Source organism: Rhincodon typus, chromosome 5, assembly GCF_021869965.1.
Source record: "Rhincodon typus isolate 14 chromosome 5, sRhiTyp1.1, whole genome shotgun sequence".
NCBI classification, from domain to species: domain Eukaryota; kingdom Metazoa; phylum Chordata; class Chondrichthyes; order Orectolobiformes; family Rhincodontidae; genus Rhincodon; species Rhincodon typus.
The window spans coordinates 31603384-31625284 of record NC_063336.1 but is presented as its reverse complement, the minus strand read 5'-3'; the positions used below and the strand labels follow the sequence as shown (position 1 = coordinate 31625284).

The following is a 21901-nucleotide window of genomic DNA, read 5'->3' as shown; positions in this document are numbered from 1 at the left end:
CAGCAGGAGCTGATGAACTTGATGTTGTTTGTCAAGAATTATTTTGATTAAAATGTAATTGTTTTATTTTCATAAGTAGCTGGAAAACAAAATAAAACTCCTGAAAAGTTTTAAAGACGATTTCAAACGAATCTCTTGGCTGATTTTTGGTAGCTTTTAATTGTTTATTTGCCTATTCAGTCAACAACGTTTTTTGTTGTGAGCTTTTCTCAATTTTTCTTGAGGCCTTCACTTTTGCACAAATTAATGACCAATCTTCTGCACATGTTTCCATTCATTCTCTTTTCGACTATTTTCATTCTTTTATTTTCAATGCAGTCCCATTTTCATCTTGATTTGAACATGGACTTTGAAACAAATGTTGGTTTCTCCCTTCTTGGGGTTCAAAGTGCTCTACAGCCCATCAATACAAAACTCTTGTGAACCAGCAATACTGACTGAAACAAACTAAGCTAACATTTGAAAGCCTAAATATTATATTATTAAGAGAGTTCAGTTCCAGGGAAGTTTAAAATATTTGCTATCCTTTTATGTGGCTTTGTGCAGCAAAGTGCAGTGTTTTTATTCGTTTAGTGGATGGGGCTGTTGCTAGCTGGGCCAGAATTATTTTTTGCCCATCCCTAGTTACCCATGAGAAGGTGGTGGTGATGATAAGCTGCTTTCTTGAATTGCTACAGTCCATTTGGTGTGGGGATATCCACATTGTTGTTAAGGATGATGTCCCAGGATTTTGACCCAAGGACATTAAATGAATGGTGATATATTTCCAAATCAGGATGGTGAATGGCTTGCAGGTGCTGGTCTTCTACTGCCCTTAAGCTTCTAAATGATGGTGGTTGTGCATTTGGAAGGTGCTAAGGACCCTTAGTAAATTTCTGCAGTCCATCTATCTTGTAGATGGTACACACAACTGCTGCTGTGTCGGTGGTGGAGGGAATGAATACTTATGGATGTGGTGTCAATCAAGCAGGCTGCTTTGTCCTAGATGGTATCGAGCTTCTTGAATGTTGTTGGAGCTGCACTCATCTCGGAAAGTGGAGAGCATTCCATCAAGTTCTTGACTTGTGCCTTGTAAATGGAGAACAGGCTTTGGGGAATCAGAAGGTTACTCACTGCAGGATTCCCATCCTCTGACCTGCTCTTGTAGACATAATATTTATGTTGGCTTTTCCATCCACTTCAATTTCTGGTCAATGGTGTCTCCCAAGATGACGATAGTGGGTGATTCAACGATGGTAATGTCATTGAATATCAAGGGCAATTGTTAGGTTCTCTCTTGTTGGAGATGGTCATTGTCTGGCACTTGTGTGGTATGAAGATTACTTATCACCTTTCAGCCCAAGCCTGGATATTGGCCAGGTCTTGTTACATTTGGGCATAGAGTGAACTCATTTTGATGGTAGGGCTTGTGATCTAAGCCATTATAAAATAGTGTTAGATTTTGAACTCAATGCTTTCAGAACTAAAACCTACCTATATGCTTAGTCTTCAGCATGCTGCGCCTTTCAAAATACCACCAAGATCTCTCGCCCTATTCATTATATGTTTTTAGCCCACCATCCCTGCTATCAAAATGTTTATAGCTCTAGCTGCAAATTTTATGACAGCGCCTATCTTTTTTGTTCCTATTACCTACTCCAGAGTGCTGTCGACTCTCAAATTTTCATGAACTACAGACCATTCAACTTCTGTACCCCTTCTAACCCATATGCCAACCATATCCCCCACATTTCCACCTGGCCTCAATCATAGCTCTCAGTTTCTCAACCAGTTACCTGTATGTCTCTCATCAGTGCCTGCAAAATCTATTCATTTATGTTGCATGATATTATGCTGCTAATCTTGATTCTTAGAATTCATTGCTAGAGGCCCAGGGAGAAAATTAGTGGTCAAAATGAAATTGAGTAAAACATGTGCCTTTTTGCCTCACATTGTCTTATCTCGAGCTAGTCGTATAAGGAGCAGTTGAGGACTCTGGATCTGTACTTGGTCGAATTATCAAGGATGAGGAGGGATCTCATTGAATCTTGCAGAATATTGAGAGGCCTGGATGGAGTAGATGTGGAGAAAATGTCTGCAGTAGCCGAGACTAGGATCTGAGGGTACAGCCTTGGAGTGAAGGGATGACCCTTTAGAACTGCGATGTGGAGGAATTTTTTGACCCTGAGGATGGATATTCTATGGAACTCATTACTGCAGCAGGCTGTGTAGGCCAGGTCATTGAGTGTATTTAAGACAGAAATAAATAGGCTCTTGATTGGTAAGCGGGGTCAAGGAGGATCAAGGATACAGGGAGAAGACAGGAAAATGGGGCTGAGAAACATATCAGCCATGATTTTAATGGCTGAGCAGACTCGATGGGTCGAATGGTCAAATTCTGCTCCTACATCTTATGGTCTGTAGTTCATTCCTTACGCTTTTTAATGTCATTTGATATAGAAACGACCTAATTGGTAAGACATATCTTAATGTTTATGATATTTTTAAGATGTTTTGCCAGATGTCCTGAAGTGCTTTACAGTCAGTTAAGGAGAAGATAGTTATTATGTAGGCAAGTGTTTGCACGCATGCCCCACAAAAGAAAAACAAGTGAAAATTGGGTGGGATAATTTTAAAAGTGAAAGGTGCTTCACCAAAAGTGGTTAATTTTGTTACTGGCATTATCTGAGGACATGTCAGATTCCAAACATATGCTGATGGTGCCCTATTCTACCTTTACAGCTCCTTCACAAACTTTCTGAATTGTCCTGCTACCTGAGTAACATCCAGTACTGATGAGTAGGAATTTCTCCAAGCTAAATTTTAACAAGACTGAAACCATTGACTTCAACCCATGCCTCAACCTTCGTTCCTTTGTTTGAAGATGAATCAGATGTTAAATAAAAAAAGAAAGAACTGCGAATGTTGGAAATCAGAAACAAAAAGGTAAATTGCTAGAAAAGCTCACCAGGTCTGGCAGCATCTGTGATGAGAAATCCAAGTTGATCACTGTTCTAATGGTTCACCGGACCTGAAACATTAACTGATTTCTCTTCTCCGAGCTGCCAGATCTGCTGAGCTTTACCAGCAACTTCTGTTTTTGTTTATGAATCTGATGTTCTTGGTTTTGTATTTCAGTCCAAGATGAACTTCCAACCACGTATTGATGCTATCACCAAGACCATCTGTTTCCAGCTCCATAACATCTCTTGACTTCAACTGACCATCCCGCACTGTCCATAACCTTGAAGTCATCTAGAATTCAACCCATACCCTAACTCATGCCAAGTCCAGTTCTTACACAACCTTGTACTAACTGACCTACATTTGCTCCCAATCTGGAGACCCATCCATTTTAAAATTCCCATTCTTGTTTTCAAGTCGTTCCATGGCTTTGCAACTCCCCTCCTCTATAGTCTGTTCCAACCTAAAAGTGCTTTGCAGAGCTCTAATATTTCTTCACTTTTGACTTGTGTATTTACTGTTCTTTTTTGCCTCACCGTTTACAGTGATACTTTCATCTGCCTATCCCCAAACTCTGAACTCCCTCTCTTAACCCCCTTGCTCCATACCTCACATCCTTTGTTTAAGAATTGTTTTTAAAAAAAACTCGTTGGCCAATCTCTTTTTTTACAATATCTCATTGTGTGGCTGTCTGTCAAGTTGTTTGATATTACTCATATAAGACGGTAAGATATAAGAGCAGAATTAGGCCATTCAGTCTGCTCTGCCATTTGATCATGGCTGATATGTTTCTCAACCCCATTCTCCTGCCTCCACCCTGTATCCCTTGATCCCCTTATTAATCAAGAGCATTTTTCTTTCATTCACGGGAAGAGGGCATCGCTGGCTAGGCAGCATTTATTGCCCATTCCTAATTGCCCAGAGGGCGGTTAAGAGTCTTCCACATTGCTCTGGGTCTGGAGTGACATGTAGGCCAGGCCAGGTAGGGATGGCAGTTTCTTTCCCTAGAGGACGTTAGTGAATCTGATGGTTTTTCCAACAATTAACAATGGATTCATGGTCATTGTTAGACTCTTAATTCCAGATTTTCCTTTTATTGAATACACATTCCACCATCTGCCATGGCAGGATTCAAACCCAAATCCCCAGAACATTATCTGGGTCTCTGGATTAACAGTCCAGCGATTAATACCATTAGGCCATCATCTCCCCATTTCTACCTCTGTCTCCTGTAAATTGCCATTACGTATTTTACAACATTCAACCTCCTCTCGGTATTTATCCTGTTAAGCCCCTTTAAGAATCCTATATATGTCAATGAGATCATCTCTTGTTCTTCCAAACTCCAATGAGTAGAGTCCCAACTTGTTTAAGCTTTGCTCGTAAGGCACTTCCTCCATGCCGGGGTAATCCTAGTGAACATTCTCTGAACTGCCTCCAATGAAATAATACATTTCCTTTAAGATATAGCAGTGCAAGTTGTTGTTTAATTGAGGAAAGCAAATTTTGAAGTTACCTGTTGGGAAAATATTTAGTTACAATTTTTGACACACACCCATTTGACATTGCTGCAACTTTGCTTAAATTGCCTATTATTGTCGTTGGGGAAGAAAAAAAATCAAGTGTGTACTCAGTAGCTCTTGGCTTGCATTAAAATTATGAAGGCTATCTGATATTATCCCAAATGAATTGGTTTTATAGTTTCATTCAGCACTAAGTCTGGCAACTGAAATCCATTAATCATGTAAGTCACTTGTTGTACCGTCATCCAAAGTGACACATCAGCAAGATCTGAGTACAGTAATTAAATACCACATCAATTTGTTGACTGTAATACAACTTAATCTTGGCCTCTAACAAGTCTGCTTCTGATTGTGAATTCGCAATGCTAATTAAGATCTGCTGCAGATTTTTTTATTCATTTGTGGGCCATGGGCATCTCTGGCTGGCCAGCATTTACTGTCTGTTCCTAGTTGCTGGTGGTGTCCCTTAGATGGTGGTGGTGAGGTGCCTTCTTGAACCATTGCTGCCCATGTGCTATACGTTGACCCTGAAAGATGGAATTCCAGGATTTTGACCCAGCAACAGTGAAGGAATGGTGATATATTTCCTTTCCAAGCCACTTAACATCCTGACTTGGAATATGCAGGTGGCGGTGTTCCCGTGTATCTGCTGCCCTCGTCCTTCTAGATGGCAGTTGTTGTGGGTTTGGAAGGTGCTGTCTAAGAATCTTTGGTCAGATTCTGCAGTTCATCTTGTAGATAGTACACAGTCCTGCTCCTGAGTGTCAGTGGTGCAGGGAGTGGATTGTTGTGGGTGTGGCACCAATCAAGTAGGCTGCATTATCCTGGATGGTACCAAGCTTCTTGAATGTGTTTGAAGCTGCAAGCATCCAGGCAAGTGGAGAATATTCCATCACTCTCTTTACATGTGTCATGTTTATGGTGGACACTGTTCCTAGCCTTTGACCTGTTCTTGTAGCTACTGTGCTTGTAGTCAGTCCACTTGAGTTTCTGGCCAATGGTAACACCAATGATTGTGTGGGATTCAGTGACGACAACACCATTGAATGTCCATGGGCAGGTGTTAGATTGTTTCTTATTGGAGATGGTCATTGCTTGGCATTTGTGTGGTGTGAACGTTACTTGCCATTTGTCAGTCTAAGCCTGGATATTGTCCAGGTCTTGTAGCAGTTGAATATGGATTGTTTCAGTATCTGAGGAGTTGTGAATGATACTGAAGATGGTGCAATCATCAGCGAATATCCCCACCTGACATTATCATGGAGGGAAGAAATTGATGAAGCGCCTGAAGATGTTTGGGCTGTTGACGGTACCCTGAGGAACTCCTGCAGAGATGATCTGGAGGTGAGGTGACTGACCTCCAACAACCACAACCATCTTCCTCTGTACTCGGTATGATTCCAACCAGCGGAGATTTTGCCCCCGATACCCATTGATTCCAGGTTTGATAGGGCTTTTTGATGCTACACTGTGTCAGGCATGGCCTTGATGTCAAGGGCTGTCACTCTCACCTCACCTCTGGAATTCGGTTGTTTTATCTGTGTTTAATGAGGTCAGGAGTTGAGTGGCCCAGGCAGTACCCAAACCCCAAACCAAAGGATACTTATGAATGTTTTACCTAATTATTGTGTGTTTTCTTAACAATTGAAGTTTCTGAAGTGACACAATTTGAAAAATGCCACTATTATTAAATACTTAGAAAAATTGCTCTCTGGCTTTTGTTCCCATGATGTCCACATTTCTCTGAATATTTAACCTAACCCACTAACCTTGCTGGTGGGAAGTGCTGAAGAATATGAATGAAACTTTCCTGTCACCCTTTGGAAAACATTTTTGTCTTGCTGAACAATTCCAAGCTCTAGTAGCAAGAGTGCGTGTTTAGATTAGTTGTCACTCTGCTGATCCCTTTTCTATGATGAACTCATGCTTTTAAATGTGATTCTGATGCTCTCATTTATGTTGTTGGAATGTGTTAGGATTTTGGTAGAGATCAAGAATTTTTTGAAAAGTAGACAAAATCCAAAATTCTAGCTATTTACTAAAAGAACAAAGCCATACAATTCCAAGGTTTGAAACAGAGGATGTTGTCCTGGACAAAAGTCAAAAAAAATGCTGAATACCATTTTTATTAATCGCCTAAACTCTAAACCCAATGTCAGCATTAGTTAAGCATGCATTGATAGGCAATTGATTAATTATACACTTAGTGTCAGATACAATTAAAATTGATTTTGCAAATTGTCACAGTCTCATTGTCTTTCACACTCTTACCTTTTTCTAACAAAAATTTTCAGCACCTTTTGTTCTAGGACATATCCTGATCTAGAATCGATTGCAACAGACAGCCAATCAGGGTTTCAAAGAAATAGTCTTCAACAAAAATGTTGTACATAGCAGAACCTCCTGAATTCAGTCTGCATGGCATAAATCGACTAATGCAATTTTCAAGTGACTTAAGAAACAGCTGCAGTAACTCTGTATTTGCTTTATTCTCAATTAATAGGTGTAGGTTTTTTCTTGCTTGTCTGCTCTGCACCGCTTGACTCATCAATACCTGAGGTCAAAGGGCCCTGTTTTCTCTTTCAGTCGTGCTTTTGTAATGATACTTCTCCACACTAGGTAAGAATATGTAACAGAAAAATAATTCTGTGCTGCAGCCAAATCAACATTCTCGTCAGACAACTGAAAAGCTATCTCAAGGTTATCGGGGAACAGAATTGTCATTTGGTTGTTGCCACTTTTATCTTCCAGAGATAAAAGTGGGGATGTGTAGACATATTTTCCTTCATTGATATTTTAGCAATGATGGGTGTTAGATTGCTTTGGCTGTCTTGCATCCAGCTAAGAAAATGGAACGGGGTTCATTCTAAGGACAAGATCTCGTGGTGTTAACTGGATAAAAGGTTCTTTTTCAATTGGATTTTCTCTGGCAGTTTGTGTTTGAGAGTTTACGATAATGTAAGAGGGTAAGCCTTTCTCAAAAGGAATGTAGAATGGTTATAATTAAAATGAATTGTCAGTATTATTATGTGGCTCATCAGTTTTGCGGCTAGAGGATACTGGATGAGAGGGTATGGCGAGACCATAGGCGTTAGTTGAGGAGTGAGGGCTAGAGGACCGAATAACCATGAAAAGAACTGGACCAGAGGTGGCTGGGCTGGTATTTTGAGTGTGTGATGTATATTTGTGTAAATGTAAATAACAAATGGACAAACACTGGACAGTTTTGTTGGTTTCATTTAGTGTCTTGGTATTTGTTCATGGATAGCTTTTAATTTACTGTTTATATAGATACTAGTATATGATCAGTGTAAAATATTAGAAATCTTCAGTTTCCCCTTTGGTGTTCCTCCTTCCTGTTGATAAGATTCAGTCGTGCTTTTGTAATGATACTTCTCCACACTTGGTAAGAATATGTAACAGAAAAATAATTCGGTGCTGCAGCCAAATCAACATTCTCCTCAGACAACTGAAAAGCTATCTCAACCCCAAGTGCAGTCTCTGGCCCCATTTACCAACCTAAAATGTGCAGCCCTGTCACAATGGGTAGCTCTAGAGATTAAATATCATCAGCTGGACCTGTTGAAAGGAATTGTTTCCAAGCAAGCAAAAAGTATGGAGATGTGGGGAATGGGAGCCAATAGAACAGTTTGGGAGCAATACTAATATAGCAGTTCTGAGGTGGCATAAATGTCAGATGAACTAAATATTATTCTGACTAAATGCAGCCCATAAGATGCTTTGGTCATGCTGGAATCTTCTTCAGGAGTCTGCTTTGGAGGCCTCTCCACCAAAGAAGACTCAGTGCTTCCACTTCAGCCTGTTTGCTGGGGTATACAATCTACTTTATGTTGATCTGCATGCATCTGGATCAAGGAATTAAATATAATAGAAATATATTGTAGTACTAATATAGTAGCAGCTTGAGTTAGAAGTTGTTTGTTCATGCAGCTTTTTTTTTAAATAATAAAAGCACATTTATAATTTGTCCATTATTTTAACAGACAAGCGGGTGGAAAACTGGACTTTGATGCAGTCACCCCTGCCTACATTGGCAGTGAGCAGTCTTTACCTTTCCTTTGTGTGGCTGGGTCCAAAATGGATGAAGAACAGGGAGCCTTTTCAGCTACGTACTCTGCTTATTTTCTACAACTTTGGAATGGTAATACTAAATTTCTACATCTTTAAAGAGGTTAGTCAATCATACCTACATATTTTGCTTCGTTCGGCTGTACTGTGTCCTGGGGTTTATGCTATTTGTATTTGTGAAAGAAAACATTGTATAACATTTACCAAACTGGAATAAAGCATTCCAATCAATGTCTGTTGTTAGTGTGATATATAAACACCATCTTCTCCCACCTTCTTCCCACCCTATAAACATATCCTTTTGTCTTTCCTCTGTTATGTATATCTAGATTCCCCTTACGTGCATCTATGCTATTAGCTTAAATTTCTCCTTGTGGTAGCTAACTACGTTCTAGGTAAAGAATTTTCTCTGCTAATTATGGCCCATGATTTTGCAATTCACCACCATGGTAACATTTACTACATTTACCTTATTGAAACTCTTCATAATTTTAAAGACCTCTACCAGGTCATCTTTTAGTGTATTTTATCAAAAACAAGAAGCTGGTTCAATCTGTTGGAATTCAGAGAATACAGCATTTCGATCTAAAGGTAAAATTGACCAATCTTGCCCGTACTTCCATGCAGAGATGCTAAGTGAGCACTGATGAGATTGGAAGGATAGATTCATCGTAAGTTCCTTAAAAGTAGATGAGCACTACAGCCAAAGATGAGAAGCAGGTCACTTAGCTACCCAGCCTCTTTTACTTTTACTTTTGCTCATAAATGAGAGAGAGAAAAGCAAACAAATTTTCTTGCTTTAAATTGCATGATTCTTCCTGACACCCGAGGCTAAATTTGGCAGCAGTTGTGTTGCTTGATAGATCATTTCATTCCATGACAGTTATGATTGCATTTGAAAAATGCATTATTCGGTGTGATGCACTTTGACATTTCCTGAGATTGTGAAACCTATGTAAATGAAAGTTCTTTCCTTCCCATTCGTTCCCTTCATTCATTTCTCCAGCTGTGTAATTGTGGGCATGAAATGGAAGATTCCAGATACTGACCAGACTGTTATTAAACCACTTAGCCACAAGGTAACAGATTGACCTCAAATTCAAAAACTTGGGATGCCAATATGGACAAAAAAAAATCACTGACATGAAATAGGCTCTAGACTAGAGAAATCACCAAATAATGACTTCTGTTTGCTCAGGGACAAATGAGAAAATGTATAAATTTGTCTGTAAATTTTAGAAATAAGAGAATTTTATTTTTATATTGTTTCACCATCCCAGGACATCCTAAAATGCTTATTCAGGTAGTGAAGTACCTTTGCAACATTGATTGTAGTTCAATGTAGAAAACGTAAGATGATCGCTGATAGGAAAACTCGGTGATCTAAAGATACCTCTAGTTAATTATTTCTCAATGTATGTTGTTGAACGTTTACACGTGAAAACCAGATGATCAACTAAATCAAACTAAAGGAAACATCGCCTCTCTAACGTAAATGCATTTTTAACCAATACGTTTTTTGCTGCTTTTGCTTTCAGGCACAGACTTAAAATATTTGGCAGTCTATCCTTTGTTGTTCATCACTGTTGACACTGTTGATTTATTGTTCCTTACAGCTCTTCTTCGCTGCAAGAGCAGCAGGATATAGTTATATCTGCCAGACTGTCAGCTACACAGATGATGTCAATGAAGTACGGGTAGGTACTTTCATTAGTTTTACAATTGACAAGAACTGATACTGAATAGTTAAATAATGGACAGAAGCATTCTTGTTTACTAGTTGACATTGAAGATAAGTGCACGTGCACTTTATCCTGGCATCCTGTATTTCCTGCAAGGAGTAAGATGTATTCATAAAGGCAAAAAATACTGAATCTTTTAAGATACATTTGATATGCATGATGTTAGGGACTTGACCCACATAATTTTGCTTTCCTGCACTGTTAAAAGGATTATTTATTGAAATGGTGTTCCATTTCCTTTACCTTGATACATAGTGGTCAAATTGTATTGAAGGAAATATTTCAAGACAGGTCTGCTAACAGTGCTTAAATGGAGATAGTTGTTACTTACAGGAAAGGTGTATTCCATAGCAAAGCTTAAATTTAGCCTGAATTTTCACTCTTGGGATGGACTCCACAAGCCTGACCTGTTGCTGTGTTGGTGAAGATTGAGCCTCGGCTGCTGCTCTGGCAGATGTTTGGGCTATCGATCCGGCAGGAAGCTTGGCCTTGGTGGTTTGGCTCTTGTCAAAGCTTTGGGGGATAACATAAAATACAGCCCTCCAGCCCTCTTTCCTCATTTGCCTGCCTCCTCCAACACTCTTCCCATGCCACTTCCTGCCATTTCATTCCCCCAATTCATCTCTTGTGGTCTTTTATAGCTCTTGTACCAACTTGGTGACAGCCCATGTCCCCATTCACCATTCTTTGCCCGAACAACTTCCATGGCACTGGCAGACCTCAGAACCCATGTTAAAACTAAATAAAGTTCTTGAGTGTCTGTTGATTTGCTTTTAATTTTATTTAAGCCTTATTGATATAAATCCATTTATTTTCATATCATCTCAAATAAGAATAGCATAGTCCCATTTCAGGAGCTTTATAGACACTTGGAGTTGTCAGTCAAATTGTGATGATGGATTGTGATCTCATAATGTAGCAGATAACCCTCAGGCTTATTTTAACAAATTTAAATATCTCTAGCCCTGAATTTCTTCAAATTTGTTTTTGTATATAAAAGGGTGGGGAACTTAAATAGCTGAACAGCTCCCTCCAGTGATTCCAATTGACTTGGCCATTTTAATGTGTTTCTCCACCCTCTATTAATACCAATCACAAGGGCGTCTTGACTTTTTTCCCAAATGGCACTTGACTTCTCCCAAAGGATATCAAAAAAGTGCTGTACCTCTCCAAGTCACTCTGGTGAGTTTAAACCTTCCACCAGTTATATTTTGGGTATCCCCACTTCATATATGCAGCTGCCTCTGAGAACCACAGATGTGCAATTTGCAAGCAGTCTTTGTTCTCCCTTCACCAAGCTATAAAAACAGTGGGGACTAGATTTGGGGCTGGAATTTTCAGATTTGTGACTGACACCAAAAGTTAATGCCATTTTCTCTCTTGTTTATGTTATCTTTCCATCTTTCTGTTCTTTCCTCCTTTCCATTACTTTTGTTTAGAAAAATGTTTAAATGCAACAGTTTGTAGTAATGGAATGATGCATCATTTTTAAATTTATAGTTACTGGTACGTTGGTGTTGCCGGAAGAAATAACAGCATTTATTCTCCATCTTCAGTGCCCTGAGAGTGTGTTTATTGGATTTCTTGCTTGGATGTTTTAAAGGTTGTTTTATGCTCAACCACTTTGTATGGAACTAGGGTTACAGAGAGGCTAGACCAGGTAAGAACAGTGGGTTTCATTCTCTGAAGGAAGTTAGTGAGCTGGTATTTCCAATAATCGAATAATTTCATGACATTTCAAATTGTAGCAGCTTTTACAGAGTCTGACTCAATGAACTATTTGTCTCTTTCAGGTCAACCAAATTGTTGAGCATTTCTCGTATTTTCTTGTATTCAGGTTCTCAACATTTGCTATTTTGTTCAACACTGCAAAAATATCAGTTATGAAATGTACATGTTTTGAAATTTACATCTTTCATGTAACTGTTGAAGTAATTCTTGTCAATTGCATGTTGTTTGTTATAGATAGCGTCGGCCTTGTGGTGGTATTATGTTTCAAAGGGGATTGAATACTTGGACACAGTATTTTTTATATTGAGAAAGAAATTTAACCAGGTCAGCTTTCTGCACGTATATCATCACTTCACGATGTTTACCCTCTGGTGGATCGGAATCAAATGGGTAGCAGGAGGGCAATGTGAGTACAAAGAGAATTGCCTACAAAACGTTAGACACCTGATTATCAGGGGAACTAAATATGTATTATCATTGTTATAAAATGCAAAGTTCTGTTGAGGAAGAGTGTAGTCTGTGATGGTATATAAATTGTCTATTTTGAAGTCTTGCTTAAGTAAATTAAAAATATGATAAAATAGTAATGAGAGGAAAACAAACAAAGTACTGCATCAAAAACAAAAATAGAAATTGCTGGAAAAACTCAGCAGGTCTGTCAGCATCTGTGGAGAGAAAGCAGAGTTAATGTTTTGAATCCAGAGGCGGTTCTTCAGAAGTGAAGAACATTAACTCTGTGTTCTCTCCACATGTTCTGCCAGACATCAGCAATTTTGTTTCTGATTTCCAGCATCTGAAGTTCTTGGGGATTTTTTCTGTAAACGACTGCATTTTTAATAAATATTTTCATTTATAGTTGGCTATAGAACTTGGTCTGATGAGAGTAAACACAAAAATGTTAAGGTATGTTATGGTGTTCTCAGCTCTTGTGATAAGGTGTTATTTAGAACATAAGAAAATCTTTGGTTAGCCTTTTGAAAGTGTGGTTTCTGTATCTAGTTTATTTGTTTCTAAAGTGTCAATGGAAGAAATGAAAATCATTCAAGTTTGCCAGGTAGACTAACCCAGATTTTCACAGTTGTTGATAAATCAATCGTGTTCGCTACTGACTGCAACGAAAGCTGGCAACAAAGATGTAGCAATTGTTATTGCATGGATTTTCCCTTTGCTAATGTTAGTTTGAATTAGGCACTAAGTCAAAAGGATCTTCAGATGTTAAGCAATCATGATGCTATCAAAGTGGTAAGCAGCCAGTCACATCGAAGAACTCTCATCGACAACAAATCAAGTAGAACTATCGCAGAGAGGGGGAATAAAGATTGGGACCTAACTCATTATATAATCAAATATAATGAATTCTTTCAAAATATTTATTCAAACTTGTGGAGGTTTAGCACATTATTTGGCATATACAAGTATAAAATTTGTAAGTCCAGAGAGGTTGTTCAGAGTAGTTATAAGTTTTTCTATTAAAAATTCATTTATATTTCAGCACAGTTACAGATGCTTCTAATAGTGATATTACAACGTAAAATGGAAAGTTCCAGACAGTTCAGTAATCTCTGCGAGGACCTCAAAAAAACAGCATGTGGAAGAATAGGAAGTCCGTGATTTAGAAGTAGCAACTTCTTCATTTCCAAGTTTAACTATGTATATAACTACTATTACAGTTGGACAATTGGGGCCAACAATTTATAATCCTATGTGGATATCATTCACTCGCAGCCTTTAAATAAAAAAAGAAAACAATTCACAATGTTGCAATATGTCATTGATCATGCTTGCCAGTTGGTCTTATTGGTCTTGAGGGGAAATCCCCAGGAAAGTAAAGGTAATTTAAACTTTATCATCCTCTTCATGTAATATTTTGATAGAATTGATTTGCATGAATTATGGTGGCTTGGATTGCAAGCTGCTGTATGGAAAAACATTTTATCATCTATCAAAACAACGCTATGATGCATGAAAAAGCACACAATAGACTTGGAGATGGCTGGGACTTGTTATATTGCAAGGAAGTATATAGTATTAATTTTCAGTCTAACCATAAGGAAGAGAACTGAACTTACAGTCCAATTAGATTCACCTTGAGATACCATAGGAACACGCCCCACTCTTCCATTATAAGACTCCCAACACATCTCGCTATGACTTAACAGAGTATCGGCAGCTATTCCCCCAACAATTTTGGGGTGCTTGGTATTCCCTTTTCCATCAACCAGCCAGTTGCTTTATCCCATATAGAGGTGAGAGGATTTTATTGCCTTCCTCAGCCTGTACATGATTATAATTCTGGGTTAAAATCAAGCCTTGTGTTGGAAGCAAATAGGGAATCTTTTAAGAATCTAGAACATGAACTTCTGTGTAGAATTAGTGTACCTACTATGAGGATGTAAAAACTGATCTCAGTTTTAAATTGTACAAGCAAGTAAGCATCCTCTCTAAGCAGAATTTCCAGTAGTTGTTTCTCTCCCTTATTCAGAATGCACCCCATTTATAAATGAAGACAGCTGATTCAAAAATGACAAAAGAAAGACTAAAGATAGGTGACACTGAAGTCTGTCTTGTAATGAAGTTTAACATTTAAGGTAGGGGAAATTTAGCTTTGGTAGTTGTGAAAGCGTATTTTTTAAATGATGCCTTTCAAAGCCTAATTTTATAGAAATCTGAACACTCGTTTGTTTCCTTGAGGCTATTTAGCACTCTGTCCACCTTCATAGTTATAGATAATGTATTAAACAAGTATGGACACTGGGAGGGATGCATTGCAGAGTGTCATTATTGCAAAGTGTCAGACAAGAAAATATCAATAACTGAAGAGGTGTGAGCTATGAACCACGGTGAGTCAGCCTTTGACAAGTGGGATTGCTTTGTAGTAATATTATTGTAAAAAACCAAATATATGATCTAGATTTTTCACATTATTAACATTAATTTCCAGTTATTAAATTGGAAGAATGTATTTCTGGGAGATCAGTAACACTTTTTTGCAATTCCAGCTTTTTTTGGAGCTCATATGAATGCCGTTATCCATATCGTTATGTATCTATACTACGGATTAGCAGCTTGTGGTCCACAGTTCCAAAAATATCTCTGGTGGAAACGATATTTGACCATCCTGCAACTGGTAAATTAAAGTCTTGAAACTATTTGAGTTCTATTTTAATAGAAAAATTCAGATTGCATAAGGGATTGGAGAGTATTTGCACATTCTTTTCTACAACTTGATTCAAATGCAACCCAGGCATATTAGCTTCGTTGCTTTCTACTGTTTGGCTGATTGACATGAGACTTTTACAATGCCAAGTTGAGCCAATTTCAACCTTGCACTTCTATGGGACCAAAAATATCTCTCAACCATTCAGTCATGCCGTCCCCATATGCCAATTTCCTTAGTGGACAAAAGTCACTAACAATATTGTGTCAGACTGTAATTGAAAGAAAGATTGAGAAGAAGGACTTAGGTTTACAGAGCCTGTTTCAGGACCATGATGTCTAAATGTGTTTTCCAGCCAATAAAGGACATTTGAAGTCACTGTTGTAATGTAGGAAACACAGCAGCTAATTGGCACTTGGCAAACTCGCACAAACAGCAATTTATTAATGGCCAGGTACACTGTTTCTTAAGATGTTGATTGCGGGAAAGGAGAGACTAATTCCTTACATAGAATAGTACCATGGAATATTTTACACACACTTGAACAGGCAGATGGAGACTTTGTTTAGTAGATTTTTTGAGAGACAACGCCTCCAATAGCGCAAAGATTCCTCATTACTACACTGGCAACCTTGATTTTTTTTCACTTGTGCTCAAGCCCTGCTGTGGGTCTTGAGCTCAGAAGCTTATGATGCAGAGATGAGAGGCAAATTGGCTGACTATTAGCAGTCAGACATAAAGAAACTTCATTTTAAACAGTGCAATGGTATATATTTGTAGAAGTGTCAAATGCCAAAACAGAATGTATTTCTAAGCTAAAATTGATTATTGTCCGAACTGATGCATGGCATAGCTGAATAAGTTTTTTTCAATAAAGGGCATTTTTGCTTCCAAACAGGGAATCTTGAAGTAGCAGCCAGCAGGGCATTTAACTTGAGACTTTCACAACAACATGCAAAATTCCTTCAAAGGAGAGCGTTTACTTCTGGCTAACCTATAACTCTCCTTTACTTTAACTGTCTCATAATTTGACAGAGAAAATGGAAACTATTGCACAGAAGAATCAGGAAATAGTTTCAAAATTATTGTGCAATAAAATTTTAGATCATTGCTTAATTTACCTGCTGTGTGATATAGGTTAATAGATCTTTTAGCGATATAATGTGTTAAATCCTTCACATATAGATTCACTACAGTTAACAACTTTTAACTTTGTAGAACTCAATTCCACGATTTGAATGCTGCATCCATGTATTGTATGGATAGGCTCTTGGTTTCACATTACTGAGCAGAATACAGACAATTAATATTAGTTTCTTTGTTTATTTTGGCAGACCCCTCTTTTCTATTACAGTCTTTTGTTTAATAAATATACTGCTTTGTCAGTACTTCGTAAACTGTACCCCTCCACGTTTTTGTGCTTTCTTTTCCTGTCACAGAAACCTTTATAAACTTGACATCCCGTTTGGGTTATTTTCAATATAGGGTAGAAATTCAGAAAGTAATATGTTCCAAAAAGAAAGTAGGAGAAAGTAAATGTTTGAAGATACTTCATAGGGAGGAAATAAAGAGGAGAAAATGTCAAAATATTCACTTTAACATCTGGACAACGTTTTAAACAATGTTTTCTCTTTTTAAAAATGTAATTCTTTTAACACAGGTGCAGTTTCATGTTACGATAGGCCACACTGCTTATTCCTTGTACATTGATTGCCCTTTCCCAAGATGGATGCACTGGGCACTGATAGCTTACGCCATTTCCTTCATAATCCTCTTCGCCAACTTTTATTACCAGACATACAGGGAGCCAAAGAAAGAGCTTGTAAGGAATGGAAAAGTAGTTGTGAACGACAGTGGAATGGTTAATGGAATAATCAAATCAGAAAACAAGCTGATAGTAGAAAATGGGAAAAAGAAGAAGAAAGGAAAAGCTAAGCGTGAATAAGATACATGGGCGAGGTGAAAAACAAAGGGTTGTGTTTTAAAGCCAAATATCGAGTCAGCAAAAGATGACTGCATGTGTTTCAGCTGGCTTTCAACTGATCTGTTGTATCCTTTGCCATCTTTGTAACTTATTGTATTTGCTTTGTAAATGAAATTTGTGATCAATACAATAGTATTGACATGATGATAGACAAGAAAATACACCGGTAAATAAATTGCACTGAATAGGTTTTATGAAAGAGAAATCTGGTCTTTTACCCTTTTTCAAATCCATATTTTAGTTTTTTTTATATTTAGTTATGTTTCCTGTTTTTTGTTTCTGTGAATCCTTGCTAAAAAGCTTTTACTTTACCACTACCTCAGTTTTAATGTTGCTTTTGTTTTAGTTCAATTTTCTACCATATACACATAGGTGAATCCCATGTTAACAGTCCAGGGGTCTACAAGTCCAAAGCTAGTTTTGGTTGCAGGTTATCAGCTCTCAGTTATAGAAATGTGGTAGAAATAGCTTGTGTTCTTTGTACTGAAGGTCCTAAGATTAAAAAGTAGAATGACAATTATAATCATTGTCTGGATCCATATAAACAAATCAGTACTGTTTGGGATACGTTAAAATTTTAACTTGAGTCCAGAACAGGTCTCAAATCTGAGGTTTATGATATGCAACAAGGGTCATAATTCTATTTTTAATTGATTTTATGCAATACAAATTTGTACAATAATGCATGTATTTCAACATGCCCTCTACCCATCCTGACTCACTTTTCTTCCAAGCTTTTAAGTGACTCCTAGTGTACTGTCTTCTGAGTGGCAGTTGTATTCTACCCACTGCAGTATTATTTTTGCATGAGCCTAAGCAATAAATATTAGCGGCCTATTTGACCTACTGAGGGGGATTTGGAATCAACAGTAAGGCTTGCTTTGATCCATATACATGCATTCTGCACCAGCCCTTGTTGAAATTGCTCTTTAAAAGGAACCCTGATTGATTTTCCCTCCCTAACATGCCTAAAGCCAAGTGAAATCTTCTGGCTGCAAATGCTGTGGCTGAGTTTAGTCAATTCTGCATAAACCAGGAACTTTTCATATAATGGCTTCGTATCAACTCACATTAAATCACTGAACCACTGGGACAGCCTGTGAATGTAACTTTATAATGGGGATAATAAAACCACACTGCAATTTATATTGAGAATAAGAATTGAATTAGTCCTTTTTAGTGTATGAGGATCTGCAATGAATTGTGCACTGCTGTTATGGTAGCTACCTGTACACCCAGCAATTTATACCAGACTGGAGTGAATGCTTTAAATGGAGAGTGTTTCAAAAAAGCTTGGAATACTAGAAATGTACACATGTATGACAATGGCAACAAAATGGTTACAAAATCACACCCATTGGCATCAGCTTTTCAAAACCTAGATTTTTTTTAACATCCGCAGAAAAGCATTTCTAAGTTAGATTTAAACATTTTAAACAATTAACTTTCACTATTTTTGTACTGACAATCATCAAGTTTAGACACTGACACCAATATACAGAGAAGCTAAATAAAAGTTGTACTTTCTGTACACACTTTCTGTAACAAATTTGCATTATAAAATCCTTCAAAGATGGTAAAAGATTTGTATGTCTTAAGAGATGTAAAGATATATAGCGCAAGTTGGGACAAATTGTAACAATTATGAGTCAAGTTGACTGCACAGACTTATTTCTCACAGGCTGAGAGTCGAGTCAAACTGATCAATCCTTATTCAGGGAAGAATAATCTAGTTTCAAATAAAGTTTTCCTTTTTTTTGGATTGATTTGCTGCTTGACAGTGCTAGCACATTGATGCTGCAAACCTTCCTTTGTGTACAGCAAAATACTCTCAACAGAAGAGCTTACAAATACATCGCGTACAGTACAAAAAAGAACTCCCATTCTTTGCAATGATCACAACGAATAAGGTGTTTGTATATGCTGATTTGGTTTTTAAGTCCCTTTTCTGACTAGGTCTTTTTTTTTCATATATTTATTTGTCCTTCTCTCACACGTTCCAAACTTTTATAAATAAAGTCCATTAAGGTGGTTTTGCATATTAATTTCTAATTTGTTTTATATTTGAGGTAGCACAGTGGCTCAGTGGTTAGCACTGCTGCCTCATAGTACCAGGGATCCGGGTTCAATTCCACCCTCGGGAAGCCGTCTGTGTAGAGTTTGCACATTCTCCCCTTGTCTGCGTGGGTATCCTGCGGGTGCTGTGGTTTCCTCCCACAGTCCAAAGATGTGTAGGCTAGGTGGATTGGCCATGCTAAATTGCCCATTGTGTTCAGGGATGTGTAGATTAGGTGGGTTATAGGGATGGGTCTGGGTGGGATGCTGAGGGTTGGCGTGGACTTGTTGGGCCGAAGGGCCTGTTTCTACGCTGTAGGGATTCTGTGAATTTATAGGCAGTAATGATCCAATCACCACCCTTGCGTGCAAGTATAATTGTATATTTGCAATAAGTGCCAATGCTTTCTTGCTAGAATAGAAGGAGTCTGCAACAGGATAAAACTTCAACATAAAATTAGAACAATATATTTATAAACATGTCCAAGAATAATTCGAAGAATATAGTTTTGGATTTTTGACATCAGAATGTTTCAATTATATTTACTGACTTGTAACAAGGTATGTCCTAAATTCATAAAACTCTTTTCCAATGTAGTTAAAGTTCTTCTAAATACTTGGTATCAGTAATGAAACAGTAGAAACCACTTTTCATTTTTGAGCTGAGCAGTTTTGTTAGTCTGAGTACAGAATATTCTTCCTAATATTAAATCTGTATTTATGAAAGAACAATCTTGACTTATGAGACAATGTCATTCTAGCCATCCAGATTTTTGAAATGGATTTGATTTGTGTGGCATTACAGGACCAATTTATTTTGAAGATTTGAGGTAGTTGGACTTTAGGCTGTCTAAATAGGGTAATGCTTAAGTTTCTTAATTCAGTGGCTGCTGATGTGTGAGAAGGCATGGATAAGCTTGAGCAGCATCTTGCCTTGGTTTAATTTTACTACTGATTAAGTTGATGAAATCCCAATTGACATCTGTGTGTCATTCTACTGAGTTGCAGAAGACTAGTCTTAAGGTTAATAGCTTTAGACGTTTGTACTTGGGTCACCTTATGAAAGTGTGAACCCTCGTTCAGACATCTAGTTTTGGAGAAGGAGCTAGGTTAGTTCAGAAGGGATTTTGTTCAATACTAAATATAACAGGTTTAAGTTCTTTGAATGTGAGCTACCTCTTAGAATATCAATGATAGAAACATTCTGCTAAATGTTTGTTTTGAATTGTCGTGTGTTGTAATTTTAATCCTCAGCAATATTGTGTACACTTGAAATAATTTATTGTGTATTGATTTCATTTGGGTTTAACTGCAATTGATATGACCCTGATGCTTGTTCTGACTGTTATTGCTGATGGTTGTATATATTTTTGGCGGGGTTTAAGGGCAATTCATAATGCATTTAATATTGTACAGAACCTGAGAATTATAAACTGTTGGTTTTATTTTAGAATAGTGGATCCGACAGTAAAATATTCTTTCTTTCTTAACATAAAGATATTTGAAAACTATGCAGAGGGAGTCCAACTCCTAAAAACAGTTACATAATTAGTTGTTCCCAAGCATTAAGTTCTAATATGAAAACTTCTATGTGTAGCAATGGTCAGTGAACCAAGTCAGCTTAAAACTTTTTTTAAAATTATTAAAGCTGACAGTTTGTTGGGGAATAATTTGCATCATAAGCTACAATTAGACTTGCAATGATAATTAGACTAAAGGATTTCATGAGCGCCAAAGTTTAAGTATGTTGAATCAAGATTTTTAATAATCTTTCAGTACCTAAAAATGGTGGTAGAAATCTGAACTAGTCATTATAGTTCAACAGTTTTTAAATGTAAAGCAAAATTATCCGTTCCTTAAGTAATTTTCACGTTATTTGGAATGCTGCTTTTTTTTAAAAATAAGAAGGGCACAAAAACATGCATGCACAAAAAATGTAAATAATTATTCTACCCTTTGTATTTTGAAGGAGTTTTTTTTCCCTTGATTCTGCTTTCTTTTTGTCTGCTGTACATTTGTATGGCAGTACGGAACTTGAACAGTGGTGAAAAGAGAGACATGTTGCCAAAGTATTTTGTCTGGTACACATCAGGTCAAAGGAGAGAAAACCAAATTTCAAACAATTGCAACAATTTATACTGATGGACCGAGTGGCAAGTTGAGTTTGATTGGCTGAATTGAAGAAAGCAACAAGGTGCTATAAGGCTCCCAAGCTCCTGATTAACTCCATTTTGAATAACCAAAGGAATATGCTGTTGATTCATTCAGACATTCACTGCTTCTACATGGCATTGTACTGGCATTGAAGCTTATACACAACATGCTCAGTTGTGTGGTAGGCAAAGTAGTTGTTCTTAATAGGCAGAGTGTAAGCAATACAGAAGCAGCATGTGGTTGTAAAATCCAAAACAATGTCTAGTGTTTGATGTGATTCCACTATTGGCGAACACTTCTTTTAAATAATCCTGAGTCCACTAAAAGCTACACTAACCAATTTAAATAATCGGCAAGCTTGCAACATGATTTATTTATGCTTACTCGAAGCAAAATGCATTCGTATGCAGAGATCTGTACCCTGTAAACGAAAGGAAAACGCTCAAGCCTTGCAGGATTTTTGAATTATCAAGGAGCTTTTGAACCAGTAGTTCCCCTTTTTTTTCCATTGCAATGCCTTGTC

General features: G+C 37.5%; 1 protein-coding gene across 8 annotated transcripts in view; it reads left to right on the top strand.

Annotated features, from left to right (window-relative positions):
- The window catches only part of elovl4a (ELOVL fatty acid elongase 4a), a 44638-nt gene extending 25344 nt beyond the window's left edge, over positions 1-19294 (top strand). For 7 of the 8 annotated variants that reach the window (XM_048597233.1, XM_048597232.1, XM_048597227.1 and 4 more), the window contains 5 exons: positions 8471-8658; positions 10172-10252; positions 12263-12434; positions 15028-15155; positions 16846-19294. In XM_048597233.1, the coding sequence (XP_048453190.1) occupies positions 8471-8658; positions 10172-10252; positions 12263-12434; positions 15028-15155; positions 16846-17130 (854 nt within the window). In that variant the 3' untranslated portion in view covers positions 17131-19294. The remainder of the gene's footprint in view (positions 1-8470; positions 8659-10171; positions 10253-12262; positions 12435-15027; positions 15156-16845) is intronic. The other variant, XM_048597235.1, reaches the window with a different exon arrangement.
- Positions 19295-21901: the final 2607 nt, after the last annotated feature.